Genomic DNA, 15,599 nt, shown 5'->3' on the forward strand with positions numbered 1-15,599 from the left:
CCGTCCATTAGTTGTTCTTAATCTTAGTCAAGTAAGTTCATGGATCAAGTTTTCTTGCAAAATGTCTCTAGTACATGGTAAATTGGCGGTCAAATTCTGTTTAGATTTAGATTTAGATTTCAGAACTAGTATAAACCAAAATGTATAGAGATCTTTAGAATGTAGTTTTTCAAATATTTTGTATAATCCCATCATTGTCCACAATTGAATTGTAAAGTATATCTCGAAAGGCTGTCGACCAATGCATTTTGCTTCCATCCCAAATTTATTCTAGAAGACTAGAACCTTTGAAACTCTCGTTGGTATTCCTTTATTTTGGTAATCCTTTGAAACTCTTGTTGGTACTCCTCTATACAATAAGCGTTCCCATCACCGAATGATCTATAGTCCATTTGACTTGTAGAGTTAGGTTTGTGATTGTAAGGAATATATCCTAATAAAAACCGAAGAAGATGAGTAGTTTTCCATCCATGGCCTATCCGAGCTCTACTCTCTCTTATACCTTCGACTTTCTCCAGTGGCCGTGGCTCTTTCTTGCACATCAAGAAATTTGTTACATCCATTGAACCTATCTTCTCTTGTGGATGCAAAGCTAACACCAAAAATGTAAACAGTCAAATCAAATTACGCTCAATGAGTACTTTATACAATATTTTGTACACACAAGGTTAAGGATGCAAATTGTTTTGGTGATTTTCTGTTTTAGCCATGTAAATCTTGAACCGATCTCAAGACTAATCTAGAATTCACGGACTCCGAGAGAACAAGCAAGAGTGGAGTAGAATACTGTTGAATCCGGCATTAATGGAGTAGAAAATGAAGTTGTCGACATCAAACCCTAGAACCGGGATCCTGCCTTGACGAGCATAGGCTTTCAAAGTTGTGTTAATAGCACTTGAAACTTCATCGTCTTCGTTGGCCAAAAACCTTATAGGACCAACACTTCCAAGAACATTCACACTCACCAATAACTTTTTATTCTTCCTTTTCATCACTCCTTTTACATTCTCATTTCTATTCATCCTTTTTCTTTGTATAGACCATTAAAGAAGAATGAAACTTACTTGCTTACTGCTTCCGTTTTATAGATGCATAAATTAAAGGAAGAGAAGACAACATGAAAGGTAAGTGTTAGGAGTTCCATCCATTGAGACTATATGAGAATAACCCTATAATATATATGCTTACATGCATATATAAGTCTCGACACAATAGGTTAGAGAGATTTTCTATCAAGGCTACGAATTTTAGTTTTGTGGGGTTATTGATAATCATAGATATGTTAAGAACCACTAAAGCGGGTCTAAATTTGTTAATAAATTAATGGTTATTGGTCACTAGTAAGTTTAGTGTACGATAGAAAATTTGGAGGATCTAATGCTATTAGAGCTTGTTGGCTCAAATGAAGAAGCTAAGCATATCACCTATGGTGGAGAGATGTGTGGAATCTCTTCTGAAACTATTCCACCACTAAAACCTTTTTATATTATTTACAACTAATGTGCATAAATCATAATGGAGACTTTAGTGAACGAATAGGTCAACATATTTATTCTCCCATGCAAAAGATCAATAATAGCAACTAGAATTTAGAAAATAGTAAAACATATATAAGCTATGTTTCACTAACATATATAAACGTGGATTAATTAAAAGTATATAGCCAAACTATGGGTGGAAATAATGCAAATCACTATGGATACAGTACTCATTGAAATTTTGAACAAGAGTGGTGAAAAAGGATGTAATGTCATTTTTAGGGTCAAACTACTTGAAAAAGATGGATATTATATTGTATATTTCCTTACCTTTGAGGATAGGCTTCCTTATTTATATGCAAAGATCATGGATAGTAACCAAGTGTTGTTTGATCCAGTGGTGATGCATGGTCCCTCCAAAAGATTGATGCTTTACTCTCTATTTTTCTTTGGACTTTTTCCAATGGTCTTGGCTCTTTCATGCACAACAAGGAATTCGTTACATCCATTGATCCTATCTTCTCTTGTGTGTATTCAATTCTAACACCAAAAAAATGATAAACAAATATCAAATTACTTTCGATTTAGAATTTTATACCAAAATTTGTACACACAACGTTAAACAACTAATGCGATTTTTTATAAGCGGGTCAAGATTAATCTAGAATTTAGGTGATTCTAAGAGAACAAACTAAATAGTGGTGGATGGAAAATACTACTGAATCCGGCGTTAATGGAATAGAAATTGAGGTTATCCACTTCGAACCCTAGAACCGGGATCCTCCCTTGACGAGCATAGGCTTTCAAGGTTGTGTTAATAACACTTGAAACTTCATCGTCTTCATTGGCCAAAAACCTTATAGGGCCAACACTTCCAAGAACATTCACACTCACCAACAATTTTTTATTCTCCCCTTTCATCACTCTTTATATATCTTCATATATATATATATATATATTAGTCTTCTATGCATACATCAGTAAAGAAGCATGGATTTCATATACTTATTGCTTTCGTTTTATAAGAGCACAAAGGAAGAGATATAGAGATAGAAAGAGACCATGAAAGGTAATTGTTAGGAGTTTCCATCCATATTGAAACTCTATTGAGAAGAATCTATAATATCCTTAATTACATTCATATTATAAGTCCCGAAACATCAAGAGCACAAATTATTTATCGATGGGGTTATTCATAGATATGTGAAAAACCACTTTTTGTTATAAAAATGATGGTTATTGATCAATGATCACTAATTTGTTTATTGCATATTTGTACGTACGTTTAAGTTTTTTTCTTTATGAATCTAATGCTATTGGCTTGTTGGCTCAAATGTGGATGCATCAACTATGGTGAGAAAGAGAGATGAGTGGAATCTTTTCTGAAAGTTTTCCACCATAAAAACATTGTTTTATATATATTTCTACAACTAAGGTCATTGAGACTTTAGTGAAAAATTGGTCAGCATATTTATTCTCCCATGCAAATATCAATAATGGCAACTACACTTTAATTAGATAATGGTGATCCATAAGCTACAAGGTTTCACTATTATATATAAATATGGAGTAATTAGGTGTATAGCCAAATCATGAGTGGAAATTACGCAAATCACTATGGTTCCTTAGCCTCATTTTCTCTTTAGAAAATGGCTATAATATAATATACTCCTCACAAGGAGGATTTAGTCGGGAATTTCAATGCATCATTAGGTGAAGTACAACTAAAAGTGAGGTGAGACATATGACACAGGAAATGTAGTACGAACCTAATACAGAAAATTATTTATTTGGAAAACGGTAAGCCGGTAATACGAGACAAGTTAGTTCGGTGTACATATCAAATTAATTGAGGTGCACGATATCTATAATTAATGCAGGATAGTTACAGCGAGTTTACATCTATTTTATTATACTACTAAATTTTGAATATTTTGTTCAAAAAGGTGCGAAATAAAAATAATTATGCCAAGTTGATAAAATTATGATTGCTATGTTCTGAATGATGAAATAAGCATTATGAGAAATTGGTAGAACGTGTTACTTTACAATATTACATGTGTTTTGCTATAGAGACTATAGTAACATGGTCTTTTTTAAAATGTCAATAAATTCAACCTGAACCACCGAATATGGAAGGCTCGCCGGACGAGAAGAGAAAAAAATATTGTCGGATACTGCCGGAGCCCAACTTGTAAGGTTGAATTTACTGGAAACAAAAACGTTGTAGGGTCGAGGAAAGCTAAGAGAGTGACGACTATAGGTAGGTATCTATTGTTTGTAGTTTTAGACTTTTATTAGGATTTTACAGATGACTACACTTCAAAATTATGAATTTAAATTTCGATGGTTTACACAAAAAGTTATTTATCTGATCCGAGAAAAAAAAACAGAACAAAATCCTTTTTTCCAGTAAATCTAAAAAGATGACTACTATTTTCAGTATTTTAGTGAAAGAAATTTATATCACTTTTTTTTTTTATAAACGATATTGACTGATCTGATCAACTCTGATAAAAATGTATTAAAATGATTCAGTCTCCCCAAAAAATCAACATAATCCGTGTCTCAAGTTTTCAAATGTGTTACGAGTAATATCTTGGATCATCAAATCGCCTATTACTAATTACCAAATGAATTGTTTGCGTATTTGGTCGAAACTCATACTTTTCATACAAATATGTTTTTTTTTTGTTTCTTAGGTGGATTGAACATGTATTAGTTCCTTTCAACATTTCTTCAATTCTCAACCACTAGTAGACCACAAATGTGTAGGCACTTTTTAAACTTAAAATTGATCTATTTTTGTTGAGCCTTTTGTACATATGGGCATATTTTGACATAAAAACTAGAATAGAAGTATATTCTACTTGGACTTATAAGCTTGGGTACTGTTTGGTCCGCAAAATGACGATTTCGCCTTCAAATTTGTTGATGATAATCCAATTCGTTTTTTCCGTCATGAGACCAACAACCCTCACCGTCTCCATCGACTGCAATTCTCTCCGTCGTGATAATCAAATTTGTTTATTAACACCGACTCTACATTCCATCAAAATCATTATTTTCGACTCCATCAATATCGTTTCCTTATGCTTCGATGATTCACACAACGTTTATACGACCAACCTTTTTCGATGAATCCAATAGAACTAATTAAACAAGTTTTGATGTAAGATATCTAAGCTCTAAGAGATGATGTTATAGAACCCAAATTCTCTAATTATAGATGCGGATCGAATCATCTTAACCGTAAAAGATAATGTCTAAAGAACTCAGAACAATCATGTATGCAATAACTGAAAAGTATATGATTGTGAATCATGAGCAAATCTTAAGTCATTTTCGTCAAAATTATATCTCAAGACCCAATTAAAATTTTAAAGAAGAAAAAATAATAAAGGCAAATTAATATTTTAGAAAAAACAAAAATATCCGTCTTTATAATCACTCGAGAATATGGCTAAATTCATAATAGACCATACTTTATTATGGTTTTTCTATAATTAATCCTAATTTTATTAGTTGCATGAAATTTTGGAAATCTTATAAAATACAATAACTTTTGGTCCATAATATATTGTAATATTGTGTATAGTTTTTTAGTCAATGATTGTTTCTAATTATACTGATTTATTACCAATTTACACTGCCACTTTTGGTTAGTTGCATGAAAATTTTGGAAGGCTAGAAAAAATAAATTTTCGCGCAACAAAATCATACTCCTTTGTTTATAGTTATGGTGATGGAAATCAAATACGTACCAGACCTTTGTTTATAGTTAAGGAAAAAAGAATTAAAGTCTTCAAACTCTAATTTGCTGGTCAAATCCAAATTTGGCGTGACATGTGCCCGTAATTAAAAATTAATTGCGTAATTAAATACTAACTTTCTAATTAGCTGCATCATCGAGACGAATAATTGAGTGTATTGGTCAATTGAATACGACAAAAATTATTTAAATAGTCGGTAAAATACCCATAGAAATTGACTAATCCGTCACCTCCCCCGGATAATACAGTTTTAACATTTGGTTTTCTAATTCAAACTAACATTTAAATTCCCTAAAAACCTTTACACGACCTATTGCCATCTAATCCAAAACTAAAAGTACTAGTTTTTTTTTTCTCAACTCAATTATAATAAATAAGAGGAAAAAACACCAAACAACAAAACAAAAACATATCATATAAAAAATCATAAATTTTTAAGAGGCAAAGTAGGTCAGAATTCTTATTAAAAAAAAAATTAACCAGCTAATGAATTAACATAACACTCTCTAAAAACGAGTAAGACAAATTTGGACAATACAATATTTTAAATTAAAAGAAAAAGAAACAAATGATTGTAAGAATTTGTAACTTTAGAAAAATATAGTACAACATCTTCAACCTCCACAATTTAATAAAAAGGATGAAGCATATGATTTAGAAAAATTATTAAAATTAGTTAGAATCTCTTCGGTTTCTCAACGTTTGTTTTGTATTTTTTGTGTTCCTCTATTATTATTTTTGTATTGTTCACTTAATTTCTTGTTTTCCAATAATCTATTTTGTTTTACATGTCTTTTTAGAAATGGTAAACAATTAAAGTAAAAAAGAGACAGAGGTGGCTCGAGGCAGAAAAGTCTACAATATATCCATCCTCGGAAAAATAAAGAAGATAAAATCAGTTCCGTATCTATATAAGAAAATAGACAAAAGTCACAAAACCTCATCAGAGCTGTCCGAATTCTCCAAGTCTCTCATCATCACACCCACTCCAACAAACTTTCTACGAGAGAAAAAAACAAAAAGAAAAACAAACAATGGAGAATCTTGTAGGTCTTCTTCGAATTCATGTGAAAAGAGGTGTGAATCTCGCCATTAGAGACATCTCAAGCAGTGATCCTTACATCGTCGTTCACTGCGGTAAACAGGTACCAAAAATTTATTCTCTTCCATTTTAGCCAATTCTGTTTTGCATCTTAGAATAAATCTGGTTATGCATCTAGTAGAATCTGATGCGTTTATTGAACTGTTGGTCGGTAGTAAAACTTTTATTATAAAAGAGATAAGATTATTGATGAGTCTATGTAGTGAAACTCAATGAGGTCTTTTATAATTTGACAGTGGATTATTGATTCTTTTTGTAGATCTCAAAACTAACTAGAAATTTGATTAAAAATTTGGTTATCAATAATGGATTGGAGGCAGTTTTTGAGGGTTGACATCACATATTTAGTTATACCTAATCTTTACAAGCTAAATGTGAAGTCTCTGACTTTTGATTTGGTATATGTCTGAATAGTACTAGTTATGAGTTGTCTTAACCTAATCCAAATTAATAACCAGTTAATACCTTCTCTGAATAGAGTTTGAGTTATATAGTTTATAATTTGCATACATGTAAATGAAGAAGTAGACTTTTGCTTCGTTTCATATTAGTGGGTCCTTTGCACATGAGATCTTTATGAACATTGGAATATTGGTGAAAAGCCATTGATTTTTTGATGTCAACATCAATCTCTTCTGGTTCCACCACGAAATATTTGTAACTTGTGTTGTCGCCTTTTGACTTACCTTAAGATCAATCAAAAGCATTTGCTAGTTCTTGAATCTTTTGTTTGTGATTGTGATACAGAAGTTGAAAACACGCGTGGTGAAACATAGTGTAAACCCCGAGTGGAACGACGACTTGACACTTTCCGTGACTGATCCGAATCTCCCGATTAAACTTGTAAGTAATCCTTACATTATATTGTAGCATGATAGCTGAACCAGAATGATAAGCGGTGGGAATTATGATGCAGACGGTTTATGACTATGACTTGCTCTCCGCGGATGACAAGATGGGAGAAGCCGAGTTCCACATTGGTCCATTTATTGAAGCTATTAAATTTGCCCATCAGCTCGGACCAGGACTTCCTAATGGGACCATAATAAAGAAGATAGAGCCGAGCAGAAAAAATTGTTTGTCTGAATCAAGCCACATTGTGTTGAACCAAGGCAAGATTGTCCAGAATATGTTCCTTAGACTCCAGCACGTGGAGTGTGGAGAGGTTGAGCTACAGCTCGAGTGGATCGATGTCCCGGGTTCAAGGGGTATTTAGGTCAAATCATATCGATCCGATCTTTATTAGTCCCTTGTGCATATGGTTAGAAACTAGAACTATGGTGCAGTTTAAAACTGGTCAATGAAAGAATCTCAAACTGGCTTGTGTAATAAACTCATTTCGTTTTTTTTTTCTCTTGTTTGATTCCAAAAAGTTTGCAATTCCATGAGGAGTAAGTGTAAACATTTGGATATCTACATAAATATCCTGTCTTATTAGCGTGAATTGTGTAGACTCAATGATCTTTCGCCTCTTCTTTGTGAACTATTAGGGATTCTGATAGTTCCAATTATGAGCTTAGGAACAATTGACACAAATGTCTGTTTAGCTATTAATTATTATTTTTCTGCTTATGGTTACATATATCAGAAAACCTTAAAAGAAGATAAACACCAAATCGTAAATCCTAATCTCAACAAGATTTAGTAATATCATGTTAAGCTAAATTCATAAAACCAAAACCATAAAACATAACTTGTATTTGCCGATCATGAGTCCATCAGATTCTTAGAAAGATAGATGGAAAACAGAGGAATAAAGCTTGATGAAGAATTGGTGAAATGATCAACGTTTTCATTATTCCATAACAAATTTCATCTACAATGTTTATGTACAGATTTAATTAGCTTGACCGAGTCTAACTAAATGTTAAACATGCTAACAAAAACTTAACAAATTAGTATACACAATATGAGTTTGAGTTTGACTATTTCGGAGAAATCGAAAGAGTAAAATCGATTAAACCTTAGATTGTTTTCCCCCAATTCGATTGTGTTTTATTAATCTGAAAACAAAAACGTGGAAGCCTTCTATATTTCAATGTTTAGAATGTCCCGATGAAGTTTGTCGGACGAAATGGTTAAGTACTCCAATTTTTCGGGCAGAGGACGCGGGTTCGAAACCCAGATTTTGCAAAAAAAATTGCATTTACATTTCAACGATGTAAACGATGTCGTTTTAGACATGTCATATTTGACGTGTTTGCTGACTCTCTTGACGGTGTTGACTAACTTCCGTCAATTTGAAAATTATATATATGAAAGTTGATCAACTCTCTCCATATAATTGTCACATCATCACTTTAGCATTTGCCATGTGTCTATTAAATAATTAATGTAATGTACTATTAATTATAGGTTAATAATACATTTATTATTTAATTTTATATCTTATTTTATTTTATATATTATTTTATTTTACATATTTAATGTACTATTACTAAATTTATTTTAATATTACATGATTTTTCAATAAAACCATTTTAATAGTGGTTTTATACTCGAAGATTTTTTTTGTAATCCAAACTTAAAGTATGAGTATATAAAAATCGTGGATTAGTTAATGATTTGAGTAGGTTATTCTCTTAAATTGATATTTATATAATAAATCACCGAGGGTGCAGAATACGTAAGGAACTCCATCATCAAATTCTTATGATTCTAGAATCGAAGATTATCCTCTGTTAAATTGGTTTAAGATGAACGTTGTTTATGAATTATGAATATGATGAAATATTGAGAATGTTGTTAGAAAAGATATATTTTAATACTAAAAATAATTTCTTATTGCATGAGTGAATGATTAGATAAATAAAAATTATTTAAATTAAACAATATAAAAAGTATCTAAAAAATCTATAGATTACTACACTCACCTAGTAATCTATAAATTTGTCTGGGTATGAAAATACACTCAGAATATAATACCGGTATGAAAATATCCTTTTCCCTTGACTACTATGTCACATTTGTTATAGTTTAATTATAAGAAGAAAAAAATTGTTTGAGCTTTAGGGCAGGCCATAGTGTTGGGCCGTACCTGCTAAGTTTTCGTAGGAGAAATTGACATAAACCGACTTTGTTTGTAGAAAGGTTTTTGGTTTTTAATCTCTAGGACTATTTAGAAAAAAGTCTCTGGTGCTCAACAATGTCTTTTAAGACAATGATCTGGTGCTCAATAATGTCTTTTAAGACAATAATATTAAATCAATTTGTGTTTTGTTTTGTTTTGTTTTTCCAAAGTTTATGAAAAAAAGTTGTAGAGTCAATTTTTCTGTTTTTAAAGACACCCATAATTTAAGTGTATATTACTGGAAGGAGAAAAGTTAATAAAAAAGTTTGTGGAGTTTTTAAAATAAAATTGTATTTAATTTATAGTTAATGTCACCTTTTAATTTATGCAACGAGTTAACAATTTTTTTTTAGAGAGAATATCATTAAACTTAACAATATTTTATTACAAAATCAACAATTTTAATAGTTGTTTCCTTTTATAAAAAAACAAAAATCATTATAAACAACAAATATAGCCACCGACCTAATATTTTCCCCTTTAGCTCCTTAGAAAAGGAAATCAATCAATCTTCTATAAATTAGGGTTACAGTGGGTCTCCATCAAAATCAGAGATTTTTCACTTTGACTTGAGAGAATTTGCGAAGTTTCTTTTTCACGGTTTCGTTCTTTACACAGAGTTGCTGCAAATCTGTTTTCGTTTTCTGATCTCTGAACAATCCAATGGACTCTTTTGTTACCGTAGAGAATAAACCTCTCCCAACCGATATGGAATTTACGATGGAAGAAGCAACGCAGATTGTAGAGAAGAAACTTTCGGAGAAAGATTACGTTGGTGCGATGAAATTCATTAATTTGTTTCCAAATCTTGATGGTCGTTGGAATACGATGATCGATGTTTATATTTGTGGATCAAACGTAGGAGAATCTGATTGGTATGGAGTTTTAGGTGTAGATCCTTTATCTGATGATGAAACAGTAAAGAAACATTACAAGCAGTTGGCTCTTTTACTTCATCCGGACAAGAACAAGTGTTATGGCGCTGAAGGAGCGTTTAAGTTGGTGTCAGAAGCTTGGTGTTTGTTATCTGATAAGGTTCAGAGAAGTTCTTATGATCAAAGAAGGAAGAATTCGAAACAAGGAAAGTCTAGTAAACCTAAAGCTACAGATTCATCAAAACAGAGGAAAAGCAGAACGTTTTGGACAATGTGCAGAAGCTGCAAGACCAAAGGTGAATTTCTGAGGCATTGGAATCTTAACAAGGCTATACTTTGTCCTAATTGTCGTCAGATTTTCATTGCAACCGAGATAACTACAAAAGAACCTAACAAAACCACCAAAAAAGCTTCTCATCAACAGCAACAATGGAGTGTCCAGGATAAAGCACCAAAAACGAGTCTTCCTCGCCATCTGTTACTTTTACCTGGAAACGTTCATCAGTTTCATTAAAGGCTAGGTCTAATTGTGGAAGTTCAGCAAATCAAAGTACCAAAAGAGGGCTTGACGCACAAGAAACGGTTGCTCCTGCAGAGAAGATTCTCAAGAGGCAGAGGACAACTGTGAACTAAGAAGTACGAGTCATATGACATTTAGAATTTGCATATTCCTGCTTTTAAACCTTTCATGTTTTCTTTAGGATATGTTATTAATCTTTTTTCAGTTTTAGACTAAAATTGTACTGTAGAACAAGAGCGGGTTCTCCTTTCAACGTCAATGTGTAGTGTCCTAAGTCCTAACTTCTCTTTAAACATTGTATGTCTTGTTGTTAGTTGATTTTATAACATTTTTTACAGCAACAATAAAACATTATCTTCCTCACAAGTCACTTGTCAAGTTATTAGTTGATTTTATAACAGTTTTTACAGCAATCAAAATAACTATATAGCAATCAAAATAACTAATAAAGATTCTAATGTGTCACTTGAAACCATCCCTGGAACAGATGGTGAAGACCTGTTTGATCAATTTTACGTCTGCTTTGACATCATCAGAAGATCATGGAAGGAGACATATCGCCCCACTCATAGGAGTAGATGGTATTTTCCTCAAATGCACACTCAAAGGTCAGTTACTTGCTGCTATAGGTAGAGATGCATGTACCAAAATGTATTAAATAGCATGAGGATATAGTACAAGTGGAGAATGAGAAGAAATGGTTATGGTTTATCCAAATGGTGAAGTCTGATTTTGATCTTAAAGATAGAGATGGGTTTATCATAACCTCAGATCGACCAAAGGTATGTTTTTGTGTGGATGTTCTTGTTCGTATATTATGATTTTAGTCTTAATGTGATGTTACTGGTTACCAAATTTCAGAGCATAGGAAATGTGTTAGACACATTTATGGCAAATTGAAAGCAAATCATGGAAAACAAAATGGAGATGAAACCACTTATCTGGAAAACTTGGCTTGGAGCCACACTGAAACACAATATGAGAAGAACATATCCTTTTTTCTAAGTTGTTTCCAATACAAAAGAATATTCTGAGCTAATTATTTTTTCTAAGTTGTTTCCAATGGAGATTGCTGAGAGGAAACTCTCGGAGAATGATTACAATGGAGCGAAGAAATTCATTAACAAGGCTCAGAATTTGTATCCAAAACTTGATGGTTTAAAGACAAGTGTTGATGATGATCAATGTTTATCTCTTTGCATCAAACGGAGAAGAAAAAGCTGATTGGTATGGAATTCTTTATGTAGACCCTTTAGCTATGATGAAGCAGTGAAGAAACAATACAAGAAGTTAGCTCTTTTGCTTCATCCGGACAAGTACAACCTTAATGGCGCGGAAGGCGCCTTTAAGCCAGTTACAGAAGCTTGGTGTATGTTATCTGATAAGGTTAAGAGAACTTCTTATGATCAAAGGAGGATCTCGAAAGAAGCAAAGACCGAGATTCAGAAACAACCAAACCCACAAAATATTGGGGCAAGAAGTAATAAGCTTGCTAGTTGGATAAAGAAACAACTCAATCCTACAATATACACAAGTTAAGTGCTAGAGACGGTGGGGCTAGAAGTAATAAGCTTGCTCGTTGGATAATGAAACTACTAAATCTGCACAAGCTAGCATCTTCTACTGGGAATAAAAATGCTAGAGACGATACTCATTGGAGAATGTGTAATAGATGCGATGCCAATATGCCATATTTTGTCTTTATAAGGACATAATTTGTCCACGTTGTGGTCAACCTTTTGATTGCAATATAAGAAAACTCCATTGGAAAAAGCCAAAAACACAAGTGGTGGTACTTATTCAAAGAGAGATTCTTTATCATCTGTTAGTTCCACTGAGTTGTTGTAATTAAGGTGTAGGTATAATAGTGGAAGACTCTGGAAGTGCCGCAAATCAAGGACTCGAGGAGTCACAAGAAATGGTTTATGGTTCTGCAAAGACAAATTAGCACATGTAGATTAATCTATAGAGTGAATTGTATAGTGCTCAACGCTATAATGGGCCTCCTAAAAACCAGCTCGGCCCATAACAGGAATCATGCATAAGGGAAAAATTCACATTTGTCTAACGGTACCACTAGTTGGGAAGATTAGTAATAATCATTACGAAAATTTATTTGTTCTTGTGATGAATGAAACTATATATATATTCATTATAGAAAAAAATTCGATTAGCTGTTAAATCAGTAATTAATTCAGAATATTAAAGACTAATAACACTCAACAAAGCATATTAATTATAAAAAGAGCAGAAGATATAGAAACAACCGTTAAAATCAATATTCATCAATCACCACATACTTCTAGGGTTTTTAATCGCCGTCACTAAAATTAATCTGCTAATACGAATCATCACCGTCGACTAATCTAATCTCCGGCGAAATCTTCCAAATCCTCAAGCACCACCACCATTACTCATCATCTTCTTAAACTCATCAAAATTAACACAACCATCACCATCAATATCAACTTTACTAATCATCTTCTTACAATCTTGCACAGAGCACTTCTCACCCAAATTCTTCATCACTGAATGAAGCTCTTTCGCCGAGATCCTTCCATTACCATCCAAATCATATAACTCAAACGCTTCTTTCAAATCGCTTACGTCGTTTCGATTGTTACCTCCTCCTCCGATTCCGATTTGGAAAAGCGCGACGAATTCGTCCAGATCTATGAATCCGTTACCGTCTAGATCGAATTGTTTCATCATCGTTACTGTTTCTTCTGGTGATGCTGTTGGTGAGAGAGCGCGGATCACTTCTTTGAGCTCGTCGACGGAGATTTTCCCGTCGCCGTTTTTGTCGAATCGTTGGAAGACTTTTTTGATGTCGTCCATTGATCCTAAACAGCTACGAACAACTCCGTTCTTCGATGACATTGTTGAAGAAATTGAGATTTTGAGATTTGAGAGAAGAAAAAAAACGGTTAGAGTAGTGTGTGTGTGAAGAAGAAGGATTTGGTTATAAATAAGGGAAAGAGAGAGGGTGACGTAATAACGCGTTTTTTTAATTAAAACGCGTTGAGATTGCGTGAGCTGGTGGCATCTTTATTAATTCTAAATTTATTTACTTTCCAAAGATTTATTTACTTTACATATTTTATGCTTCCAAAATGTTTATTTACCAATAATAAAAAGAAAAATGTCTTTGATTAAAGATAGGACAAGTTGCTATAATAAATTTCTGTATATAGCTATATATATATATATATATATATATTTTTTGGGTAAACTTTCATTCATAAATTCAAGTAATTTTATAAGACTAAGTGGATAACATTGGTTTCTAATTTATAAGAAATTATGATGAGTTTAATTAAATTATAGAAAGTAAATAAATGAAAGATTTTAAATTATTGCTAGAGACTTTTTTTATAATCTTGATGATTAGTTATTCATAATCTTGTAAAGTTTCTCAAATGCTCTCTCTATTTTGATAATATTTTTTATGATTTCTATGACTTTATTTTGTGGAAAAAATGTTGAAATCATGAACCAATTACATAATAATAAAATTTATTAAAATTCAGAGATTTTTTTGTTTTAATTAAAATAACATAAATTTTTTACTAACTTTATAAAAGTATGAATCCAACAATCCCAAATAGCCGATGATTTGAGAAGTTCATCATTAATATTATTCGATCCTTCAAAATCACACACCTAAACAAATTGGATCAATATTATGTTGGATTTATTTATATATATTATTTATAATAAAAAATAATATAACAAATCTATATATTATATTTGACATACATGTATATGTATATTGATATGTGCACATGGAATAAGAGGCAAATATGATTTCTCTCTACGAATAAGAAATGAAGTGATTGAGCTCAAGCCCATTACTAAACCTAAGTATGTTAGGTTAAACGTATTAGCTATATATAATGATATATAATAACGTTTGACATATAGCCTTGAGCAGCCGAACCCTAAACATAAAAGACGAACTTGTCGTTATGTTTTGAGATTTAATCTCTGCAGTACTAGCATTCTGTTTGACTAAGTCTATATGTATGTGGATATCAGTAGAGGCACACATTTGGAAAGGTTTACAACCTCGGTTCCTTCATCTTTCCGCTGCAAAATAGCTAAGTATATTCATAATCTTATGATATCGATTTAATTAAATATTTACACTGACAATTAAATTTGTGATTCGTTTTATAAATCTGTTATAAATTGGTATAAATTCTTACAATTAATTTTATGATAATATTTACATTAACAATTAAAATTTGTGATTAGTTTTATAAATCAGTTATAAACCGGTACTAATTCCTACAATCTTAGCCTATCAAATAGTCATTTTAGATTATTTTTTTTATATATAAATAGCGACAAAAAGAAAACTAATATTATGTTTTTTTTTCATTCTAATTTTCTATTTTATATATAATACTTAAAAGCACAGTAAATCTTCTTTTCTTACTTGTTTATAGTGTGTGCAAATCATTGTTCGTACCTTTTGAAATGTGTAGATGAAAAATTATGAAGACTAGGTGAGTGCCCGCGCTACGCGCGGGATTTTGTTGTTGTTTTTTTAAAAAAAAAGTTTTATAATATATTTAGTTTATCATACTTTTTTAGAATTGTTATTTTATAAGAGAGATTGTATTATGAAGGAGTAAAACTATATATTTCATATTGTTTGTTAATTTTTACTCATAGGTAGAAGATTTGAGTGTGTTGATGAAACCGCATAGTCCGGTGCTGTTTGAATAGTAAATGACAAAATTACATATATATATATATATATATATGTATATATT

The 15,599-nt window shown here is 31.9% G+C and overlaps 5 protein-coding genes and 1 pseudogene across 8 annotated transcripts; 3 read left to right on the forward strand and 3 right to left on the reverse strand.

The window, feature by feature from the left end:
* Positions 1-137: 137 nt before the first annotated feature.
* AT5G37730 (uncharacterized protein) lies at positions 138-1,152 on the reverse strand. Its single transcript, NM_123132.2, has 2 exons — positions 788-1,152; positions 138-592 (listed from the first exon to the last, which is right to left on the reverse strand). Exons 1-2 carry the CDS (start codon positions 1,020-1,022, stop codon positions 279-281), a joined length of 549 nt encoding a protein of 182 aa, NP_198589.1. The 5' UTR covers positions 1,023-1,152; the 3' UTR covers positions 138-278.
* A 691-nt stretch (positions 1,153-1,843) lies between these two features.
* On the reverse strand, positions 1,844-2,399 carry AT5G37732 (annotated as a pseudogene). Its single transcript has 2 exons — positions 2,183-2,399; positions 1,844-2,006 (listed from the first exon to the last, which is right to left on the reverse strand).
* Positions 2,400-6,017: 3,618 nt separating this feature from the next.
* Positions 6,018-7,919, forward strand: AT5G37740 (Calcium-dependent lipid-binding (CaLB domain) family protein). Of its 2 annotated transcripts, NM_001203502.1 has the most exons (4): positions 6,187-6,396; positions 6,475-6,504; positions 7,101-7,196; positions 7,270-7,700. In NM_001203502.1, exons 1-4 carry the CDS (start codon positions 6,286-6,288, stop codon positions 7,567-7,569), a joined length of 537 nt encoding a protein of 178 aa, NP_001190431.1. In that variant the 5' UTR covers positions 6,187-6,285; the 3' UTR covers positions 7,570-7,700. The 2 variants fall into 2 exon arrangements, with proteins under 2 accessions (NP_198590.1, NP_001190431.1); NM_123133.4 differs by lacking the exon at positions 6,475-6,504 and having other exon boundaries at positions 6,018-6,396; positions 7,270-7,919.
* Positions 7,920-9,894: 1,975 nt separating this feature from the next.
* Positions 9,895-11,198, forward strand: AT5G37750 (Chaperone DnaJ-domain superfamily protein). Its single transcript, NM_123134.4, has one exon. The coding sequence runs from the start codon at positions 10,087-10,089 to the stop codon at positions 10,810-10,812; it is 726 nt and encodes a 241-aa protein (NP_198591.2). The 5' UTR covers positions 9,895-10,086; the 3' UTR covers positions 10,813-11,198.
* Positions 11,199-11,305: 107 nt separating this feature from the next.
* Positions 11,306-12,374, forward strand: AT5G37760 (Chaperone DnaJ-domain superfamily protein; the record flags this gene model as incomplete). The annotated part of the gene is made up of 4 exons (NM_123135.2): positions 11,306-11,426; positions 11,500-11,600; positions 11,872-12,004; positions 12,089-12,374. The coding sequence occupies 4 exons, from the start codon at positions 11,306-11,308 to the stop codon at positions 12,355-12,357; spliced, it is 624 nt and encodes a 207-aa protein (NP_198592.1). The 3' UTR covers positions 12,358-12,374.
* Positions 11,652-13,757, reverse strand: TCH2 (EF hand calcium-binding protein family). 2 transcript variants are annotated; one of them, NM_001344218.1, is made up of 2 exons: positions 13,119-13,757; positions 11,652-12,749 (listed from the first exon to the last, which is right to left on the reverse strand). In NM_001344218.1, the coding sequence occupies exon 1, from the start codon at positions 13,696-13,698 to the stop codon at positions 13,213-13,215; it is 486 nt and encodes a 161-aa protein (NP_001318691.1). In that variant the 5' UTR covers positions 13,699-13,757; the 3' UTR covers positions 11,652-12,749; positions 13,119-13,212. The 2 variants fall into 2 exon arrangements, with proteins under 2 accessions (NP_001318691.1, NP_198593.1); NM_123136.3 differs by lacking the exon at positions 11,652-12,749 and having other exon boundaries at positions 12,848-13,757.
* Positions 13,758-15,599: the final 1,842 nt, after the last annotated feature.

Source organism: Arabidopsis thaliana, chromosome 5, assembly GCF_000001735.4.
Source record: "Arabidopsis thaliana chromosome 5, partial sequence".
In the NCBI taxonomy this organism is placed as follows: domain Eukaryota; kingdom Viridiplantae; phylum Streptophyta; class Magnoliopsida; order Brassicales; family Brassicaceae; genus Arabidopsis; species Arabidopsis thaliana.